Source organism: Microtus pennsylvanicus, chromosome 9 (assembly GCF_037038515.1).
Source record: "Microtus pennsylvanicus isolate mMicPen1 chromosome 9, mMicPen1.hap1, whole genome shotgun sequence".
Classification (NCBI taxonomy): Eukaryota; Metazoa; Chordata; class Mammalia; order Rodentia; family Cricetidae; genus Microtus; species Microtus pennsylvanicus.
In genome coordinates this window covers 97595972-97616539 of record NC_134587.1, presented here as the reverse complement: position 1 = coordinate 97616539, position 20568 = coordinate 97595972, and the positions used below count along the sequence as shown (strand labels likewise).

The window sequence follows — 20568 nt, the reverse complement described above, 5'->3', positions numbered from 1 at the left end:
TTATTTATTTATTAAAGATTTCTGTCTCTTCCCCGCCACCGCCTCCCATTTCCCTCCCCCTCCCCCAATTAAGTCTCCCCCCAGCCCGAAAAGCAATCAGGGTTCCCTGTCCTGTGGGAAGCCCAAGGAACCCCCACCTCCATCCAGAGCCTAGGCAGGTTGGATGCCCAACTTACTAGACCTGGATGGAGTCTTAGTGTTTTTAAGTTAACTTTTAATTGAGAAATTATACATGTCACCCTCATACTTCTCAAACTTTGGTCAAGATTTATCTTTGAGGCAGCTCTCTCAACTCTCAGTCCACAGTTCTTTTCTTCGGGTCTGCCTTCTTTCCACTTACTAATGACAATTGCAAATCCTGTGACTCTTTGGGATCTCATTTCTTCAAGCAATTAACTTTAGGGTCATTTTTAATCCGACAGATCTGTCTGGTTCTCAATTCCTAATACCATGTTTAAACATGAATGGGTTCAAGTCATATTCATGTTTTTTAAGCTGTTATGTGAAGAATTATACAGACGTTTGAAATATTCTGATGTCCAAGATAAAAAAATGTAACAGAGGACTAGGGAGGTAGTTCAGAGAGGAAGAGCACTTGCAAGCATGAGGACCTGAGTTCTAACCCCAGCGCCCATTCCAAAAGCCAGGCGTGGCTGTGCATTTCTGTAGCCCAGTGTTAGAGGGCGGAGACAGTAATCCTGGGCGCTCACTGGCCAGGAGACCGTTCAGACTAAGGTCAGTGTAAGACTTTTTTTTTTTAAAGGAGTAAGGCAGAGAGCAGTAAAGAAAACAGCAGGTGTCTTCCTCTGGTCCCCGCCTGTTCACCCACATTCATGTACTACATGTGTGCGCACACAGACACTCACACACTTGGTCCTTTATACTTTAAATAACTGTCTTGTGTCAGGCCTGCATAATAGTCCTGTGACTAAGTCAGAGTCATAGAGTTACTACTCTCTGAGGTTTTTCCAGAGTAATCTGATTATAGGAAGATTCTTTTTTTTTTTTTAAAGATTTATTTATTTATTATGTATACAACTTTCTGCCTCCATGTATACCCACATGCCAGAGGAGGGCGCCAGATCTCATCGCAGATGGTTTGGAGCCACCATGTGGTTACTGGGAATTGAACTCAGGACCTCTGGAAGAGCAGACAGTGCTCTTAACCACTGAGCCATCTCTCCAGCCCCTATAGGAAGATTCTAATGCAAAGATAAATTCATGAGAATACATTTGGAATTGATGCTTTGAAGAAATGTAACTATTATTTAGTACATTGTGAATATTTTGGGCAACAAGTTGAATTGGTAAGAAATAGACTGTAAAAAAAATAGTATCTGAGTTTACATCAGAATGAATTTATATTTGGAATTGTTCAGATTTGTTGCAGAGTTCTGGATTTGCCATTCTTGGCCTGATGGTTGGAAATGTTTCTTTAGTTCTTTGATATTTACTTTTCTCATCTATAAAATGGAAATACTAGCTTGTCTAGTATGATTATTCGGAGGATCACATGAAGTAACATATTAGCAGGGTTCCAATTAAAATAAGCGCTTAGTTTAAAGACAAGCGAAGGCCTTTTAAAATTGGCTGGACCATGCTGACTTAGAGTAGATTCATAATGTATAGTAGTAGATCCTTTTTTAGGCTAAGAAACAAAAAAGTTTAATGAACTGACAAGTTTTTCCTTCCTTCCTTTCATTTTCTTTTTTTTCTAGACAGGGTTTCTCTATGTAACAGCCATGGCTATTCTGCAACTCACCCTGTAGACCAGGCTGGCCTCGAATCCACGGAGATCACCTGTCTCTGCCTCCTGAGTGCTGGGATTAAAGGCGTGGGTGAACACCTCCTGGCAAATTCTCAGTTTTTTCATTACATTTATATATTTACCTTGGGAGGGTGGTTTCAGAACAAGGGTCAGTGGACAGTTTATGAAAATCAGTTCTCTATTGCCATGTGGGTCTTGGATTGAACTCAGGTCATCAAACTTGGCATCAAGTGCCTTTACTTGCCAAGCCATTGAGCTGGCCCCTGTTGTTAAGTCCTTTGACCAAAAGAACAACATGATGGAAATGATGCTAAAGCCGTGTGGTTGTGAATGCCTGTCATCCCGCAGAAATGTGAGGATTGCCAGTTCGAGGCCAGCCTGGGCTACGTAGTAAGACCTTGTCTTTGAAAACAAAAAGTAGTACTTAGTTGTACTAGTGACTTATGAGGTGGGTTGACCGTCACAGGGTCCAAGAGTCAAGGAGGTAAGATACAGTGGTATTAAAATGAGAGCACCGGGACTGGGGTGATGGCTTCCAGTTAAGAGCACTGGCTTTCCAAAGGACTTGGGTTTTATTCGTCACACCTCCCCCATGGCAGTTCAGAACCTCCAGTTCCAGGGCATCTGACATCCTCTTCTGGCTTTTATAGGCACCAAGCGCGAACATGTACACAGATATAATATATGGGCAAACAGTTATACATAATGCATAAATATTAAAAGTTTATTTAAAAAAGAAAAAAACATTTTTTTTTTTTAATGAAAGAATACTTTGGGTCCTGGACTAGGTTGGTAACAGTGAGAATCCTGAGAAAAGGACTCGTAGGCAGGTATTTTGCAGAAGAACTCAGATCTGTAGAGGTAATAGTGGAGATAGTAGAATAAAATTAAGTTTCCAGTAGAAATCGCCTAGATTGTCAGGAAGCACATGTGCAGGAATGTGGGATCACGGAAGCTGATGACCCCTCTTAAGTGAAGAAGAGAGGTTTGAATTTCAAATGTTGTTTTCTTTGACAGCCACCTCAAGTTTTTTTTTTTTTATAGTTTACAAAACAAGTAGTAAGGTGTGGTGATGATAACAGAAACATGGGAAAGGCACCAGTAGGTAGCAAATAGATTAGGGTGACATTGCAGAGAGTGATCATCTGAGTCAATGAAGAGATGTATTTCTCTCCCTTCCCCCTCCATCCCTCCTTCTTGGGATAATGGTTTCAAACCCAGGTCCTTAGACATGCTAGGCAAGCATCTTCCCATTGTGTTAGACTTCCCCCTCCAGCTCCAAAATAGATGAATTTTCTGCCCAACAATATCACTTGCATTGTTAATAAATATCAAAACTTCAAAGTGTTTTACATATTTTGAAAAGACACAGAGGAAATAAATTTATTTACTAGTCTACTGTATGTTTAATTTATAAATTGGTAGCAAGCAAGAGAGAGAAATGATGTACTTATTTATATTTAAGAGGTTATATAAGCTTTTATAAGATTGAAATTTATCTTTGCTGCAGCACAAAATCAAAATGACAAAGTCGTTTTTCTTGGTCAGCCATAGTTTGATTTTTTGGTTTTAATATAAAAGATTTAGGAATGTTACATTAATCATTTCTGTGCTATAACTGGTTGGTTTTTCTCTGGATTGTATTAGAAGTAATGGTTATTATCCTAAGAGTAGTTGTTGGTTTTGGTGATAATGCTTTACACTGGTCGGGGCCTGCCTGCATTCAGCTGCCTAGTGCAAGACCCTAGTACTGTGGTGGTTAAGAGCCTGTCTTTCCTGACCAGTGCTTTTCATTTCTTTCAGGTGGTGTGACAAGAATGACTGTCTCCTTGGTGGTTATTGTTTTTGAACTTACTGGAGGCTTGGAATATATTGTTCCTCTTATGGCTGCAGTAATGACCAGTAAATGGGTTGGTGATGCCTTCGGTAGAGAAGGCATTTATGAAGCACATATCCGACTAAATGGGTACCCTTTCTTGGATGCAAAAGAAGAATTCACTCATACAACTCTGGCTGCTGATGTCATGAGACCTCGAAGAAGTGATCCTCCCTTAGCTGTTTTGACTCAGGACAATATGACAGTAGATGACATAGAAAACATGATTAATGAAACCAGCTACAATGGCTTCCCTGTTATAATGTCAAAAGAATCTCAGAGATTAGTGGGATTTGCCCTCAGAAGAGACCTGACAATTGCAATAGGTATGATTTCTAAAAACACCATCATGAATGTATATGGCTTTTGTGTAATAAATTTACAGAAGGAGAGAAAGCATTGAAGTTTAATTGAGGGGCAAGTGATGTTAATTTATGTGCTTTGAAGTCTGAGTTCTCTAGGAAAGGAATTTAGGTCTCAGTGATTGTCTTTCTGCCTGGGTGGGAAGGGCAGTAAGAATTTTCACTTTGGTCAGCAACTCTAAATCTTCTTCCCTGTGATGCCAGAGGCGAGAGGAGATCTCTAAGCCATTGAGCTACTCCCTAGTGTTTTGGGCAGTACCTTGAACTAGGAATGTCAAACATTTGGTCTGTCTCAAATTCCATTGAGTAATTGTCATTTCTCATCACCCTTCCCACTATCTGGGGGCCGCTTTTCCAGAGAAAAGGGAAAGCCATAAGCAGTTCTGGAATTCATAGAGGAAGCTAAAGGAAAATGGTTGGGTTTTGAAGACAAGACAGTGCTAAAATTTTCACTAACGTATATTCTTCCCGACTGTGGATAGATGCTGCTTTAAACTTTAAACAGTCACTTGACAAACTGTTGCATAGGAAATAACTTTACTTAGGGGATGTGGAACGTTAGATACGTGAGATATCAAGGTGTGGCGTCAGAATGCTAAGTCACAAGACTACTTTTGAACACACCTTGAATATTTGCCAGTGTGTACTTCTATAGATTTAAATTTTTTTAAATCTGTAGTAAGTATATGTTTATGTGTGTTATTACACTATATGTTATATATACATAATTATACATTATTGAAGGAAAGCGTTGTCCATACTTAACAAAATATGACCTTTGAAATACCAAATAGATGTATTCCCCTTCTTAATAGAGAATTAATCAAAGAACAAGTTTTTAGAATATTAAATCTAAATGAGAATTTTTAGATTATTTAAAATTAAAAAAAAGCATTGAAACTCTTTAAAAATCTTCTGGATGGCACTGGAGTTGAAATCTGGCCCAGCACACCCCTGTAATCCTGTTGCTTTGAAGGTGGAAGCATTAGGGATTGCATGTTTGAGTTTGCTGGACCGTATCACAAGACCTTGTTTTCTACTTCAAAGGCCTGTGAATGAATGACATTGAAGTAATTCTAAAAATAAAGCAACTTAGTAGAGATCATGGCACATTATGTGTCTAATCAATCAGGCTCCTTAAAGTACTTTGTGCATTCAGATGCTAGTCATGTTATCTTAAGTGTTCCTCTTTTAATTGACAAGTAGAAACTAATGGTAATGTAATGTTTGGTAAAATACATGCAGTGTGGGATGTTAAACTGGTTGGTATTTGCAACTGCACGTTTATTTCATGGTGAGGACTAAAAACATTAAGTTTAAAGTGAAAATTTAAAAATTAAAGTGACAGTTCTTTATTTGGTGGAGGAGGTTAAGACAGAATTTCTTTTAGCCCAGGCTGTCCTCAATAATATGTATATAGCTGAAGATAATTTTATAACTCTTAATCATGCTCCCTCCACTCTCACAATAAAAAATGCCGTTTCTTAAAATGACACGTTTAAAGCAAAGAGGCTGGGTATTCATTTCTGATACCTCATATCACAGAGGCACATTCCAAAATACTTTCTTTTCCCTACAATTCAGCATTTTAGGATAAGGCTGCAGCTTGGTTGGTAAATGTGTCTACACCAGGCTCTAGATTGCTCCTCAGCACTGCAATCAAGTAAAAACAAAACTGTTTAGTCATAAATGTGTAACCTCGGAGGTACCAGCATGCTTTGGTGTCACATTAAGGAGTAAAATCCCAGACTTCCTGTTGAATTAATTTGACAAAGAGCAAGGGCACGGCTGCATTATCTGCTCTCTCCCTGTGTCTGTAGCTTTCTGGGCTGTGCCATCTGTGCATGTATCTGTGTCTACCTGAATTCTGCTCTATGTCTGACCGTCCCTCTTGCTATGCGGTGGTGTAAATCTGTCCTTCTGTTAGTGTCCCTCACAAAGGGCTTTGTTCTGTGTTGTTCCCAGCGTTTGTGGCAGATATTTGCCTCTATAAAGTTCCTTTTGAATTGTTTGCTGTTTTCAGCAATAGCACAGCACACATACAGGCATACTCTGGATCAGGAGCATGGAAGAATCATAATTTAAGAGGGAAGCTACGCATTAGCTTAGGGTATATAAGCTAAGGTTACAAATGGGGACTCCAAGACAAGCCAGGTTGTTTGTTACACTGTTCTCTTAAAGAGGGGTTCAACAAACAGGCGGAGTACACAACAGGAAATCAGCTTCATTACAGTCTTAAGTGACCTTAAGTGTGTTGTTAACTCAGAAGTTCAGTCTCTGAATGTGAGAGACATCTTCTTAAAAGGTATCAGCACATTTAAATGTTTGAGTAGTTCGGGTTATTTTCTTTGGTGATATATTTGTTGTTGTTTGTATATTTAACATATCACATTGTTAATATTGTAGCTACATGATTTTTTAAACTTTCACTTTTTATACTGGAGTTTAAAATATTATATACATCCCTATTACAGTACACTAAATTTGATTGGCTATTCGTGCTAACCTAATTGCATGTAAAAACTTTCACTCTTCGTACCTTTTTTCTTTGTCTTTATACTTCTCTCATACAGTACATCCCAGCCACAGTTTTCCCTTCGTCTGCTCCCCCCTCCCCCAGATCCACTGCTCCTCTCTTCCCCTTCTGAGAGCTGGCCTTGTAGGAATATCCACTAAACCCTACATAAGTCACAATAAGACTCATATCAAGGTTGGTCAAGGCAACCCAGTGGGAGGAAAGGGGTCCCAAGAGCAGGCAAAAGAGTCAGAGACACCTCCATTCTTACTCTTAGGAGTCCCACAAAAACCCCAAGCTAAACAACTGCAATATATAGGCAACAGACCTAGCACAGACACGTGCAGGCTCTGGGATCGCTTCAGTCCCTGTGATCCCCTATAAGCGAGCCTGCTTAGTTGATTCTCTGGGCAGTGTTCCGGTGTCCTAGACCCTTCTGGCTCCTACAGCCTTCCTTCACCCCTGTGGGGTTCCCTGAGTTCTGCAGTGTTTGGCTGTGGGTCTCTGCAGCTGCTCCCATCAGCTACTGGAGGAGGACTCTCTTCATACTCCTCTCTTTGATATTGTTGTCACGCTGTCCGTCATTGTTATTCTGTGCTCTAAGGGGATGTACTGTTTACATTGTACACTCAGTCGCCATGCACATGTTGTGTTCTTCTGGGCTGAAAGCAACCTCAAGAGCCGTCTATGTTGGTCACTAATGGATGTCTTTTCCATACCGGGACCATACGTTTCAGGTCGCCCATCTGCTGGCCTTTAGGACCTCTCTTAGTGTGCTGTTATTCGGTATGTTTATAGCACAGCTGAGTGCAGCTTCAGTAGTCAGAAAGACTAAGCATCACACAGCTTTCATTTAGAAGCAGTAATATTCTCTTCTGTCTCGTCAGACTGGTGTGCTTATTATTTTGGCTTAAATATTTTTTGTAGCAAAATGCATGTGCAAAATATTTTCACTGTAACTAATACTGTATTTATACACACATAGTTTTCAGTTCATATTTACTGAAAAAAACAAGCACAGAGCCGGATGACTATTTCATTTGCATATTCTGTCCATGTTATGGGTTTCTATTCTCCTGTGTGTGCTCTCTTGCACTTTCTGTCTTGCACTCTCAGAGGTGGGAGAAGAAACAGGCAGCTAGACAGAGCACATTGGAAGGGAGGAGAAATTGATAGAACTTTTATAAATAAAACAGCCTACCCGGGTGTGGTAGTGCATGCCTTTAATCACCAGGGAGGCAGAACTCTATGAGTTGGAGACTAGCTAGTGTAGTTTACAGAGCTAGTTCCAGGACCCTGTCACAGGGTGGGGAGTGGGTCAAAAGTCAGTCTTTATTCACTTGGGAGTGTAATTGTAGCCAGGAGGAGCCAGCTCATGGACAGTGGTGCAGTATAGAGCAGAAACAGCAAGGGAGACGTCTCTAATCATATGTCCACTGCAGAATAAGAAATATTCAGCATAAGCGGGCTTGATGACTGGTTCTGTAGTAAACAGCTCTTGTGATGTGTACAGGTTTTAAATAGAATTCCTTATTTCAAACATGCTTCCTTGTCTCTGCACCATTGAAGAAAATCACCCCATGATAAAATTATTGTCAGGTTCCATTTTATTCAAATAGGGAAAAGGGCTTTATCAGTTAATTCTCTTTGAAGTAGAAGATAGGAAAAAAGGAAAGGGACCAGAAGTCACAGAACTTGTGCCACATGAGCAAAGTTGCATTTAAGAAAAGAAAACCCATCAATTTAAAATGTTTGCTGTTCTTTTTCTCTTTTTCAGAAAGTGCCAGGAAGAAACAAGAAGGTATTGTTGGCAGTTCTCGGGTATGTTTTGCACAGCATACTCCATCTCTCCCAGCAGAAAGCCCTCGGCCATTAAAACTGAGAAGCATCCTTGATATGAGCCCTTTTACAGTAACAGACCACACCCCAATGGAGATTGTGGTAGACATCTTCCGAAAGCTGGGCCTGAGGCAGTGCCTTGTAACTCACAACGGGTAAGTTTAGCACAGCACAAATCAATTCACTCCCTAGAATTACTGGTCCTTATTAACGGAATTTTTTCAGGGCAGAGTGTGAGTCAGGTCCCAGGCGGGAATGTCTGACTTGGTTTGGTTATAAATTCAGGGTCTTAAGCTTCACAGCTTCCTGAGTAAGGATGTCAGCTCTGCTGTTGTCAAGGATACTGGGTTTCAGAGCTGGAGAAGAATGAAGAGCTTGTTGAGCTTAAGGTGTTTTTCCCCGGGGGATGGGTACTGGGCTCAGCCTTCAGGGAGCATGGCAGAACCAATTCCTTTGTGTGTTTTATTTGTGGATAGCTTTGTCATACATCTCCTTCTAGATATTCTGCTATGTGCTATTTGAGCCAGTATTTATCATTAATTAAATAATATGTAGAATTTGTAGTTTAGCTAAAAATCTTCAAGAATATTGTTTTTCTTCTTTTTCTTTGTTTTTTCCTACCTTCTCCATAACAAATCTGCCCATAAACTGAACTGCTAATGGCATACAAGCATTCATGTATTTAGAGCCTTTTATTTCCATTATATTATTTTTCTTAGTAGAATTATTTTTGTTGTTGCTTAGTCAGGGTCTCACTGTGGCTGGAAGAGTCTGGAGTTTGTGATTCTTGTGAACCTCATGAGCACTGAGGTCACAGGCAAGCACCTCCTTGCTGGTGACTTGGTGGAATTCTTAGAACATTGTTTCATGATAAGTCATGGACAGAAATGCTAGGAAAAGGAAACAGATGGTTTTCTGGATTCGCTATGAACTGAAGGCTCACCCTGAATAGTGTGAAGCTGAGTAAATGCTGTACCAAACAATCAGAGAGTCCAACAGATTTTAAAAATTTGTATAAAACATGTAGGTAACAGAATACATGACCCCTCTATAGAGTAAAGGGGCTTAAAAAACAAAAACAAAGGAATATAATTTACTGAACATTTTCATACTTTTTTACATAATTCTGCACTCTGCAACCTAGGTGTTTTGGCAGGTGTTTTGTTGAAGTTAGCGCTCCAGCTCATAAAAGCCCAGACTCCTGCTACTGTTCTTCAGTGTTCTCCTGTACTCTCCTACTCACTGTCACTCTGTGTCTTTCTTCATGATCTTTAATCTCTTAGAACATTTTCTGGGCCTCTGCAGTAGACCATATTGACTTAGGAATACCAGTTTTTATACTTTTATTTAAAAAAAAAGCAGAAAGTGGGAACATTAGAGCCATGTTCAGTGTTTAGCTTCTGGATTATAAATAAATCAAAGATGTGTTTCACATAATACTATGGGCTACAGTTTTATTTTGTTTACTATTGTCTAATTTTAAAACATGGTACCTAACGTCATTGTTTAAAACTTAATAAATATTGGTTAAACGGTGTATCTTTCAGTAAGGCTTGATCTTGTGCCCCTTGAATCATTATATGACTCAATTGGAAACCAAATTTTCCTAAGCTAATGTTCTCTGCCTGGTGTGTGTTCTCTTCTGTACTGACAAATACCAGTTCTGTTCTGTACGTGGTGATTAGCTGTGACCACAAGGCCCTGCTGTGGAGGGTAATTTTCATATTCCACCTTACTGCTTAATTGACAGGACTTTGGCAGTACAGATCCAGAAAGGAAAATAGTTAAGGATTACATTAATTTTTAAGGGGGATAAGAGTTAGTTATATACAATTTTATCTGCTGCTTCTGCTGGCATATATATAAAGTAAAGGAGCTTTCTTCCTCCAGGGGGTCATTGTCTCAGACTTCATCCTATTTCTTACTTCACAGAAAGTGTATTCAGAAAGAAAAAAGATGATATGGAGAAGAAAGTTTTGACTTTATTGTCTATGAACTACTTACGCAGCATGGTGTTTTATTCACAAAGTTGTGGTTAAAGCCAAGAAAAGCATGTTTGAAAGGGAAGACTGTGCAGTTCTCAGTAGCCATGTGTGTTCCAGCTTCGCATAGTACCAGCAGGGGGAAGGAAAACACAACAGAGTTGGGACCATGGTTGCAAGAGGGAAAAAGAATAGAGAAGTAGTGAGAAGAGACCTGAACTGTGCTGTCACATTTGATACTAACAGAACTTGTCAGAGTCCTGTAGTTTACAAACAAACAGGATAGTCGCAACGCTGCTAGAGATCCTTGTCCTAAGTCTGCCGCTCAGGGCTTCTTGGGAACTTCTCAGAACTCCGGAGATGTTGATGTTCCTTGATTCCCCAACTGTCAGTGATGGAATCTTGGCCATCCTAGCTTGCCTGAGAATCCAGACATTTTGGTGGGGTGAGATAGGATGCACTCTTGGGATTACTGTTTCTTGGAACACGCTTTGGGAAATGTCAGCTACTGCCATGTTAACTTCCACCCCATTACCTTCAGTTCAAAATGCAACAGCAGTTACTCTTAAACACTTGGCATTGATTTCCCTTGCCCTTCGAACTAAGTAAGAGCGGCACTGAAGCTGCTTTCCTTCTCAAGTAAGTCTGCAGCTCTATGCAAGCATCCCAAGGTGGCTGCTTGGTCCTTGCAAGTGTATCATTTTGCCATCCAGTGACCGAGCTTACCAATACAAACGATAAACTGAAATTAATCATTTTACTTAATTGGATAAACAAAGGATGCACAAGAGTCAAACTGGTGTTACTGTATTTAATTAAGTGCTACCATAAAATCTATTGAATTTATTGCTTAAAATCCTTTTTATTAGCATGTAGTAGTTGTACAAAATCATGTATTTTATATTTTCATATAAGTGTACAATGTACATTGCTTGTATTCACCACCACCCCAAAGTAAAAAAAAAAAAAAAGAAGAAGAAGAAGAAGAAAGAAAAAATTCTTAAATATTTTTCCAAAGAACATTTCTCTAGTGGGCAAATGCTCATTTTATGTGGTACAGTTTTTGAGCTTACTGGAGAGTTTGTTCCCATACTCTGAAAACTTCACTACATTGAACCTATTTTTGCCTTTAAATGTTTCTGCCCTTCCTGCTTCCAGCACCAGCCGTCACTGTTTTATGAGGGAAATATTTGTAAAGACCAGACTGCTTTGAAGTCCCATAGTGACCCTCTTTAGGAAATCAGGCTGGGCAGTGGTGGCATAAGCCTTTAATCCCAACACTCAGAAGGCAGAGACAGGCAGATTTCTGTGATTTTGAGGACAGCCTGGTCTACAAAGAGAACCCTATCTCAAAATATCAAAACAGCAACAATAGCAACAACAACAAAAGAAATCAGAATTTCCAAGACAGCTTAACAGGGAAGTTAACTTAAGCAGAGAAATCACTAAGGAAATGCCTGATTATTCTGAAGACATTTGAGATGGGCCCCTGGAATTTATATCAGGTACATATTACAGTCAAATTCAGTTATTTGTTGTAAAGTAAGCATCAAAATATTTAATATTTAAATAGTCTAGTTAGGTAGCCTAATCATTTTGTAAATGTAATATAACTGTAAACTGAGAAATAATTACTTAGAAAAATATGCATTAAAAGTCATTTTGACCTCTACTCATAAATGTTTTATTACCATATTATAAGAAATGGGATTTAGGGCCGGGCGGTGGTGGCGCACGCTGTTAATCCCAGCACTCGGGAGGCAGAGGCAGGCGGATCTATGTGAGTTCGAGACCAGCCTGGACTACAAGAGCTAGTTCCAGGACAGGAACCAAAAGCTGCGGAGAAACCCTGTCTCGAAAAATCAAAAAAAAAAAAAAAAAAAAAAAAGAAATGGGATTTAGTTCCTGAAAATGAGGTCAGTAGTATTTAAGTGCTCTTCCTTAATTGGAATTCCAAATAAATAGTAAGCCGGGTGGTGGTGGCGCACGCCGTTAATCCCAGCACTCGGGAGGCAGAGGCAGGTGGATTTCTATGCGTTCGAGACAAGCCTGGTCTACAGAGCTAGTTCCAGGACAAGCTCCAAAGCCACAGAGAAACGCTGTCTCAAAAAAACAAACAAACAAACAAACAAAAACAGAAATCAATAGTAAAATCTAGGAGATTTAACCTTTCTTAGGCATTCAAACTCGCCTCCCCCAAACACACCACGCTGAGGTAGATCAAATAACTTTTAGCTAAATTGTTATCTTAGAAACTGAAAAACGTGTTCATCCAAGGAGAGGACACTGAAACCCATCTCCCAGTTTTAGAGGTCTTTAGCTGTGTATCATTGTTTCCTCTGTATTTTTAGTTTTTGTCATCTTCATAGTTACTATTTTAGTCATACTTTCATTATTTTGATTTTTAAAAAGTAAAACCCACCCTTAGAAACAGTATTGTGTCACTTTTGAAGTTAGTAGGGTGTCTGAAAATGGAACCTAGATTTTTAGGTCTTATTTTTATCTCAAGTTCATGAGAAACATTCTTATGGTTTATGTTTATTTCCTTCTCTCATTCTTGGTCATTATGATTGGAAGCTCTTTCAGTTTGACTTCTCACAGTTATTAGCATAATAATCTGTTTCAGGATTGTCTTGGGGATCATCACAAAGAAGAACATTTTAGAGCATCTCGAGCAACTAAAGCAGCACGTGGAGCCCTTGGTGATTAGCTGTCAGCTCTCCTCACTAGACCCTTAAGTCAGGAGGCATGAAACTTGTGAACTGGCAGTCCTCCCACCCACCATGCACCAGTCCCGGGCTCTCGCAGATGTCTGCGAGCTCCCTTAGATAGACTGGCTAAAGTCCCTTCTTAGAAAGTAAGCAGCAGCTCACGGTCTCAAAATTAGGTAAACTTTAAGAACTTCAGAAAGTCTGGTGGTTGAATGAGGAGACATTATTGGACATGCTTAAATGTGAAAAGTCTCTCTACCTTAGTGGATTCACCGGTCTCTGAAGACTCCTGACTGGTTAAAATAATGCCTGTCCTGTCACGCCCCAACCTCTTTTATGCTTCCTAATCTGGTAGTTATGTGGTAAATCTAAGCTCTTTTGTGACTTTAACTGAGCTTAACAAGTAGAAATGCTGACCATTTAATTTTTAGTGGGCACACTAACCGAGCACATTGTGAATGTATCTGCGATCATAGCATTAGTTCCCTTTCTGCCACCCCTTGCATATGTTCAGTTAGAATGTGTGTCCTGCCATTTCGTTAGTGGATTGTTCATAGGTCATGTATGTGCCCCTTTTGTATGTTTCTAGACTCTCATAAGTAGCTTTTGTGTTAGTGGGCTTTAGATCTTAGTGGTGTCATTGATTACAGATAAATTTTGATTGATGCATAACCAGTTGTCTGGCTTTAACAATTAATGCCTCAAATTATTTTGGCCTGCAATTTTCATACCTACATGAACCTGTCCCCATTTGTTTAAGTACACAACTGAGTATGTGTTCCTGTTGTATGCTAATATTTCACAAGTGTTTCATGCATCCTTTTTTAAAACTACTAACCTCAGTACAGTAGCTACTCATTCATTCTGCTTTCTGCTTTCCCTGTAATCATCGTTTAGGATTGCCTCTTGATTTTCACCTAATTTTTAATGTAAGCATTAACACCCAAGACTTTCATAAAAGCACTGTATTTTCTTTGGGGGGAGCACAAAATTGTAAAACAGAACATAAGTATGCTTTCAGAAACCCGGGTTGTGCTGTAGGTTTATTGTTGCCTTCTGAAGTTTGGGAGGTGAAGCTTTGTGCTGACTGTTGCTTTTATATTTCATCTCAATTGTATGTGCTTTCATGAATATTCTGCATACAACTGGGTAATCTGAAAATTATTTCTAAAGATTTTTGGTTCTACAAAATGTTTAGGTTTTAAGTTGTTTTCTAATGGGAATGTGTTCCTTTTTCAAACTGGATCAGTATTATTTCCTGTTCATATTTCTTCCCAGTTTTTGTTCCATTTTTGTCGGCATACTTCAATCAAAATAGCTCTATTGCAGTGAGTCTTGCAGTCCTCAGCCCTAGTGGGAAGGACTGTACACTTGAGTGAGCACAGTACTTTTTATGTCAGAGGACGGTTGCTGGGTAATTTCATGTCTTTACCAGTAGAACACTCTTTAAAATGCATAATCAGGCTGCTTGCTTGGCTTTCTGTTCCTGTCAACAAAAAGAATTGATCTATAGATTTAGCTCCTGTTTCCTTTTCCATTTTAGTTTAATAGATCTTTTCTGTTTATCCTTTTCAGGCGCCTCCTTGGCATTATAACAAAAAAAGATATCCTCCGTCATATGGCCCAGACGGCAAACCAAGACCCCGCTTCAATAATGTTCAACTGAGTTCTGTAGATGAGGAGAGAGAGGAGACAGAAGAGGAAGTTCGTTTGTTGAATAGCACAATTCTTTAATATGAGGGACTCGTCCACTTTTTTCTTCTTAAAAAAGAAAAAGAAAGAAAGGAAATACAAGCCGAGCTTTTGCAACCTGGTTTGCAAATGATGCTGGGAGACTGGAGGGATTGCTCGGGGAGGGAGAAGGAGCAGGAGTGAGGTACTTCCCTAACTGACTGGAGCAGTAGTTCATCTCGCGCTGTTCTGCACTGGCTGCATTCACTGAGGCTATGCAGTGCGAGTGCAGGCCTGAGCCTTCATGGAGCCTTCACTGGAGTCCTCAAGCCTCTGGCTGTCCTTCAGCACCACAGAGACTCTCAGTCCCTGTTTCTGGAGGGATCACTTTGAATTGAGCCATCTATTAAGACTGCAAGGTCTTGCCCTTTTATATCAGAACTGTTGTGTTTAACTCATGAAATGTATAGTTAAGCATTACCTTTCTACATTCCAAAAGAGCTTCTCTCTCCTCCCATCCCCTCTCTCCCCTTTTCTGATCTGTAACAAAACCTCTTTAAATTGGTGTGTCCTTTTGAAGCAGTCCTTTCTCATATTGAGATGTACTGTGATTTGACTGAGGTTTCATCACAAGAAGGGAATGTTTCTTGTGCCATTAACCATGTAGTTTGTACCATCACTAAAGGCTTGGAAACGTGCACACACCACTGCTGGCCAGCAGGTAAAATCTTGAGATGTGAATGGAATCCCCCAGCTTGTGTGATGTGTGGTTCAGAATCAGAAACAAAGAAACTTGACTCTAATCAGTTTTATTTTTTCCTCTCAGACTTTATGGATAATGTGAACTAGTTGTCTGCAGATTTTCTATTTCTGAAAGGACTACTATGACATAAAAGTGCTGTTCAGCATCACTGAACACAGGCTGTTGCTGTGACAGCAAAGAGAAGGAAGGAGTCTGTTCAGCTGTACCTGGAATTAATTGCATGTTAAACACTGGAACTTTTTTCTTCAAATTAGATTATTGTTTTATTTCAGGATGTTTCACTGCTGACACTGGAGATGAAATGTAACTCATAACTTGCACTAAATGTATATTTCTTTTCTTAAAAATTTACCATTCTTATTTATATTTTTATGGATTAAAATTTATAAAATACAGATCAGTTAATATTGCACTTAAATAATTTTACCTTTTTAATGTGATTTTTTTTAATAGACTAATTCTGACTTACAAATATGGAGGTATGAACAAAGATTACAATGGGCGCAAGAGTTTAAGAAGATGAGGTCACTTCTGTGACCCAGAGTGCACACGATACCTTCTGAGTTCTCACTGCCATCTTCTGGTTATGCCCTCTGACCTGTCCATCCTGACTCACAAACTAGAAAGTTGAAAATGCCATTAATTACTATCTGGAGATTAAAACCAAATCCTTGAAAAAGAAAAAAAGCAAACAAAAATGAGAACAATAAAATCATAATCTGAGTATACCCTTTGAATCATTGAGTAGGTCACGACCTTCCATGAAGTGTTCAGTGATGATTTGTTTGGATAACCGCGGTGCACGCTTTTGCAGGATTAGTTATAAGGTACTTCAGAGTATTTGAAATTGTCATTGGAAATGCCTGTTTTAATCATGGTCTTAACTCGCTGCTGGCAAAGACAGTTCACTCACTAGACTGGCCCAGATATCTGAGTTTGCATTTTTGGAAGGCAAATGCATTTGTGCAGACAGACATTTTCTGAAACAACTGGCAATGAGCCATTTTTACTATCTGTGAAATCACATTAGCTCTGTATGATCTTGATGACTTAAAAGATCAGGAAGCCATATTAGGATGACCCCAGGTTTAACAAACTTTTAGGGCTTTTCAGCTGTGCTCTCTGCCAATATTTTTGTCTTCTGTTGGCAGATTTCAAGATTTTTCGTAGCTCCTTCATTGTTCTTTGGCTAAACAGAGTAAGCTCATTAATAGTAATAGTCTATTTGTGGTGTGCAAGGCCCTGCAGGGGTACAGACTCCTTAGCATCCCTTTCTGGGTTCCAAGTCTTCAAAGGAGAAGCCAGTTTTTTGGAGCATCACATAGTGAAACTGAACATTATTTTATTTTCCCATTTCCTTTTCAGATTCTGCTCCCATGACCCATCTTGTTTCAGAGAGTAACTTTTCACGGTACATATTAAAGCATTCATTTTCTTCATTACATTTCTCTATTTCTGATGTGTCTTACTGCTGAAAACATGAAAAGTACTGTGTTTTTAATGCATTCAGAGGTTTGGGTTTTTGCTTTTTTCTTTACAGTATTACCATCTGTTCTATTTTTCTTTTTCATACATTGTTTGGTTGATTTTTCAACCAAATAAGATAGTGGAGACCGTGAACTACATGTGCCTAGCTAATTGGCAAACTGATTGACCAATATTGAGTACAGCGCCTTATTTGAGTACCCTTTTAAAGAAGGTATGATGAAAATGGGCAAGGGTGTCAGCATCTCTTATTAATAATTGCTTTTGGTTTTGGTTCCTGAAGAATGCTTAGTTGTTAATCTGTGATGTTGCCTAGAGCTGTATTTATCTGTTTTTATTTATACTAGTGTAGTAAAGCTGCATATCATTACAGTAAAAATGATTACTGTGATGAGTTAATAAGAAAATCTATTAAAATCTCTACTTCAATGTGTGGTTTGGCCTTTAATTGCATCTGTACCAGCAGCCCTCCCCTGCACAGCACACTATGCAGTCAGTCAGTGTAAGCCAGTGTGGCTGGCACATGCAGCTTCAAAAGAATGGTGTTTGCAATGTTTCTGTCAGGTTACAACTGTTTCCTCTCTTGCATTTTGAGCAAGGAGCCAGAAGAGGAGGAGAATGCTGGATTGAGAATGTATATCCACTTTTCTAAAAACAGGCTAGGGCCCCCAAGTGTCAGCACAGAAGATTCTAGTTCAGTTCAATTTCAAAATGTTTGATTTTTAGAAGAAAAATTATACTGTCTGAACAGAGAGAACAAATGACTTTTATGCGTAAAAACAATCACCTTAGAAGAACTCTAGCAGGACGCACCTTCCAACAGCAGTAAGAGACACAGGAGTGAGATTCCAGCCTTCTAATACCGAGCAGTTAATGACGAGGAGAGCGCCAAAGGGCCAGGATAGATCTTGGTATTTCTCCACTTAGTAGTACACGGAACTTAACTGGTGCTCTGAAAATGGTAGGATTCTAGAGATGGTGGAGGTGAACAGGACTTACTAATGGATTGCTGAAAATGGTAAGAGTCAGAGCTCAAGGATGAGCATCTCTTAGGTCTGATGACAATGGCATAGACTGGGAATGGCCTCCTACTGGGGCTCAGAGGTGAAGTTGTATTTATTTTGTGAATATGTAAATGAGGGCACGAGAATACCACAGCATGCATTTATAGGTCAGAGGACAACCTTCAGGTCTCTCCTGCCATCATGTGGGATCCAGAGATCTAACTCAAGCCATAAGGCCCACTGGAACAGCCTAATACTAAGGTTTTTGTTTTGTTTTCCTTAAAGATTTATTTCAAACCTTTACTTATGCTTTGGGTATGTGCAGGTACCCAAGGGGCCAGGGGTTAGATCATGTGGAGCTGGAGTTACAGGTAGTTGTGGTGCACCTAATGTGGGTGCTGAGAACTGAACTTTGCTCCTCTCTCCAGAGCAGTACATGGCTTGCTCTCCCACTGAGCCATCTCTCCAGCCCCTTATTTCATGTGTGTACATGGCACATGAGTGCAGATGCTTTGGGAACTCGTGAGCCACCAGATGTGAGTAGTGGGAACTGAGCTCGTCTTTCAGAATAGATGCAAGTGCTCTTAGCTGCTGAGCGCTCTCTAGCCAAGACATTTAATACCTTTTAGGATTACGAGTGAGGATTTCAGCTAGGAACTAATATATTCTTGAGATTCAAGTTAAAGAGAAAGGTTCACCTTGAGCTAAACGGGGGTTATATTTCAGAAACAGGATGAAATCACATGGATTTAAGTTTGGACAGAGAACAGGCAGCAGAATCAGTGATGAAAGGAGAGCAAAAGAAAACTGCCAAAGAGGTGGGAGGGGGTGCCATTAAAACAGGTGAGCTATGCTGGGGGACAATGCTCTTGTACACTGTAAAGATCTGTCACTCGTATTGGTTTAATAAAACACTGATTGGCCAATAGCCAGGCAGTATATATAGTATAGGCAGGACGACTAGACTAGGAGAATTCTAGGAAGAGGAAAGGCGGAGTCGCAGTCATCAGCCAGAGGCAGAGGAAACAAGATGAGAACGCCTGAGAAAAAGTACTAAGCCATGTAGCTAAACATAGGTAAGGATTATGAGTTAAGTTGTATGAGCTAGTTCGTAATAAGCCTGGGCAGTAGGCCAAACAGTTTATAATTAATATAAGCATCTGTGTTTTTATTTGGAACTGAATAGCTGTGGAACCGGAAATGACAGAAACTTCTGTCTGCAAACAAAACAAATGAAGGGGTTTCAAGGTGCCCTCAGTAGCCAGCTATTTACTGATAGGTCAAGCGAGGGCTGAAAGTTGGCCCGTGTGAGCACACTGGTGACCTGCCTGTTTTATGGAATGGTGGCATGTAATAGTAGAATGGGTCTGTTAGGAGAGGGTTGTGATTCTTCTGTAATGGTTCCAGAAAAGGAGTCTGTTACAAATGACTTTAAGATGCAGGACATAGCTTTTCCCATTGGCAACAGCAATGTTTGAAGACAGTAGTTTGAGATCAGATCTTAACGTGTAGGGTATTAGAGCTTATGCTAATTATGAGAATTAGAGGAAATGACCTGAATTGGGGGGTGTAGGCTAACGAGGATGGGATCTTGGACACAAAAGTCAGACATAAATGTAAAAGGCAAAATATACTGTGCATTTGAGTTAAGTTCTAAGTGTTGTGACTATAATGTCACACTTTTTCTGTGACATTGAAACTGAAGGAGGTATTGAAGCATGAGCACAGATGAAAAAGGACCCATGGGCATCCAAAATAGCCATTGGAGGTTAAAATAACCTCAAGAAGGCATGGTAGCATTTTTTCCCTCTAGCGTCTTGGTAGAACTCAGGTGAAATGTAGACTGGTCTAGGGTACTAGCACAAATACAACATAGTTGAGGCATGGTGATGCCAACTGAACCTAGACTGAGTGGAGATTATACTCAGGTTGAAAAAAAAAGGGTGCTCGAGGAAGATGACTGGAAGTTGGGGGTAGTATTTAGGTAGTACAGATGCTGGAAACTGAGGTTTCATTGTTGGTACTGACCAGTTCCAAGTTTGTCAAACCCTAGTTTAGGAAACGGAACAAAGGTCTGTACATTGGATCAATAAAAGAATTATGGTGTAGACTAGAGACAATGCTGTTAAGACAGTAAGGTCAATTTGAGCTGAGATGATTATAAAGGTAAAGTATTTCCCACTTAGCATTCCATTTCCTTGAACATACTCAAATACTTGAAAAGTCAACCTAGAATTCCATTATTGGTCCCCAAGAAGAAAATGGATTTAAGTTGGCTCACAATCCTGATTGAGTTGCAGTGATTCATAAATATGCTCAGGCACTTCAAATGTGTTTCATTCAGATTCTAGGTAAGTTTATTTAGCATTGAATTCAAATGGATTATACCTTTAGTGAAGGAAGAAGTCAGGGAAGGTTTGTTATTCTGTAATGGAATGAAGTATTTACCAGGTGAAAGAAAGATTAGTTATCTTGTTGCCTTCATTACTGTATCCACAAACATCCAAATTATAATTGCCATCAACATAATTCTGTTCAGTAGGGTTAAGAGCTCAAACCTAGGACCTCACACATTTTAGACAGAGTGCTCCA

The 20568-nt window shown here is 39.6% G+C and overlaps 1 protein-coding gene across 10 annotated transcripts in view; it reads left to right on the top strand.

The window, feature by feature from the left end:
• Clcn3 (chloride voltage-gated channel 3) overlaps positions 1 to 17401 on the top strand; it is a 94067-nt gene extending 76666 nt beyond the window's left edge. For 6 of the 10 annotated variants that reach the window (XM_075986835.1, XM_075986834.1, XM_075986840.1 and 3 more), the window contains 4 exons: positions 3572 to 3970; positions 8299 to 8515; positions 12969 to 13044; positions 14629 to 17401. In XM_075986835.1, the coding sequence (XP_075842950.1) occupies positions 3572 to 3970; positions 8299 to 8515; positions 12969 to 13044; positions 14629 to 14787 (851 nt within the window). In that variant the 3' untranslated portion in view covers positions 14788 to 17401. The remainder of the gene's footprint in view (positions 1 to 3571; positions 3971 to 8298; positions 8516 to 12968; positions 13045 to 14628) is intronic. The other 4 variants (XM_075986839.1, XM_075986838.1, XM_075986844.1 and 1 more) reach the window with 1 other exon arrangement.
• The last annotated feature ends 3167 nt before the right edge of the window (positions 17402 to 20568 follow it).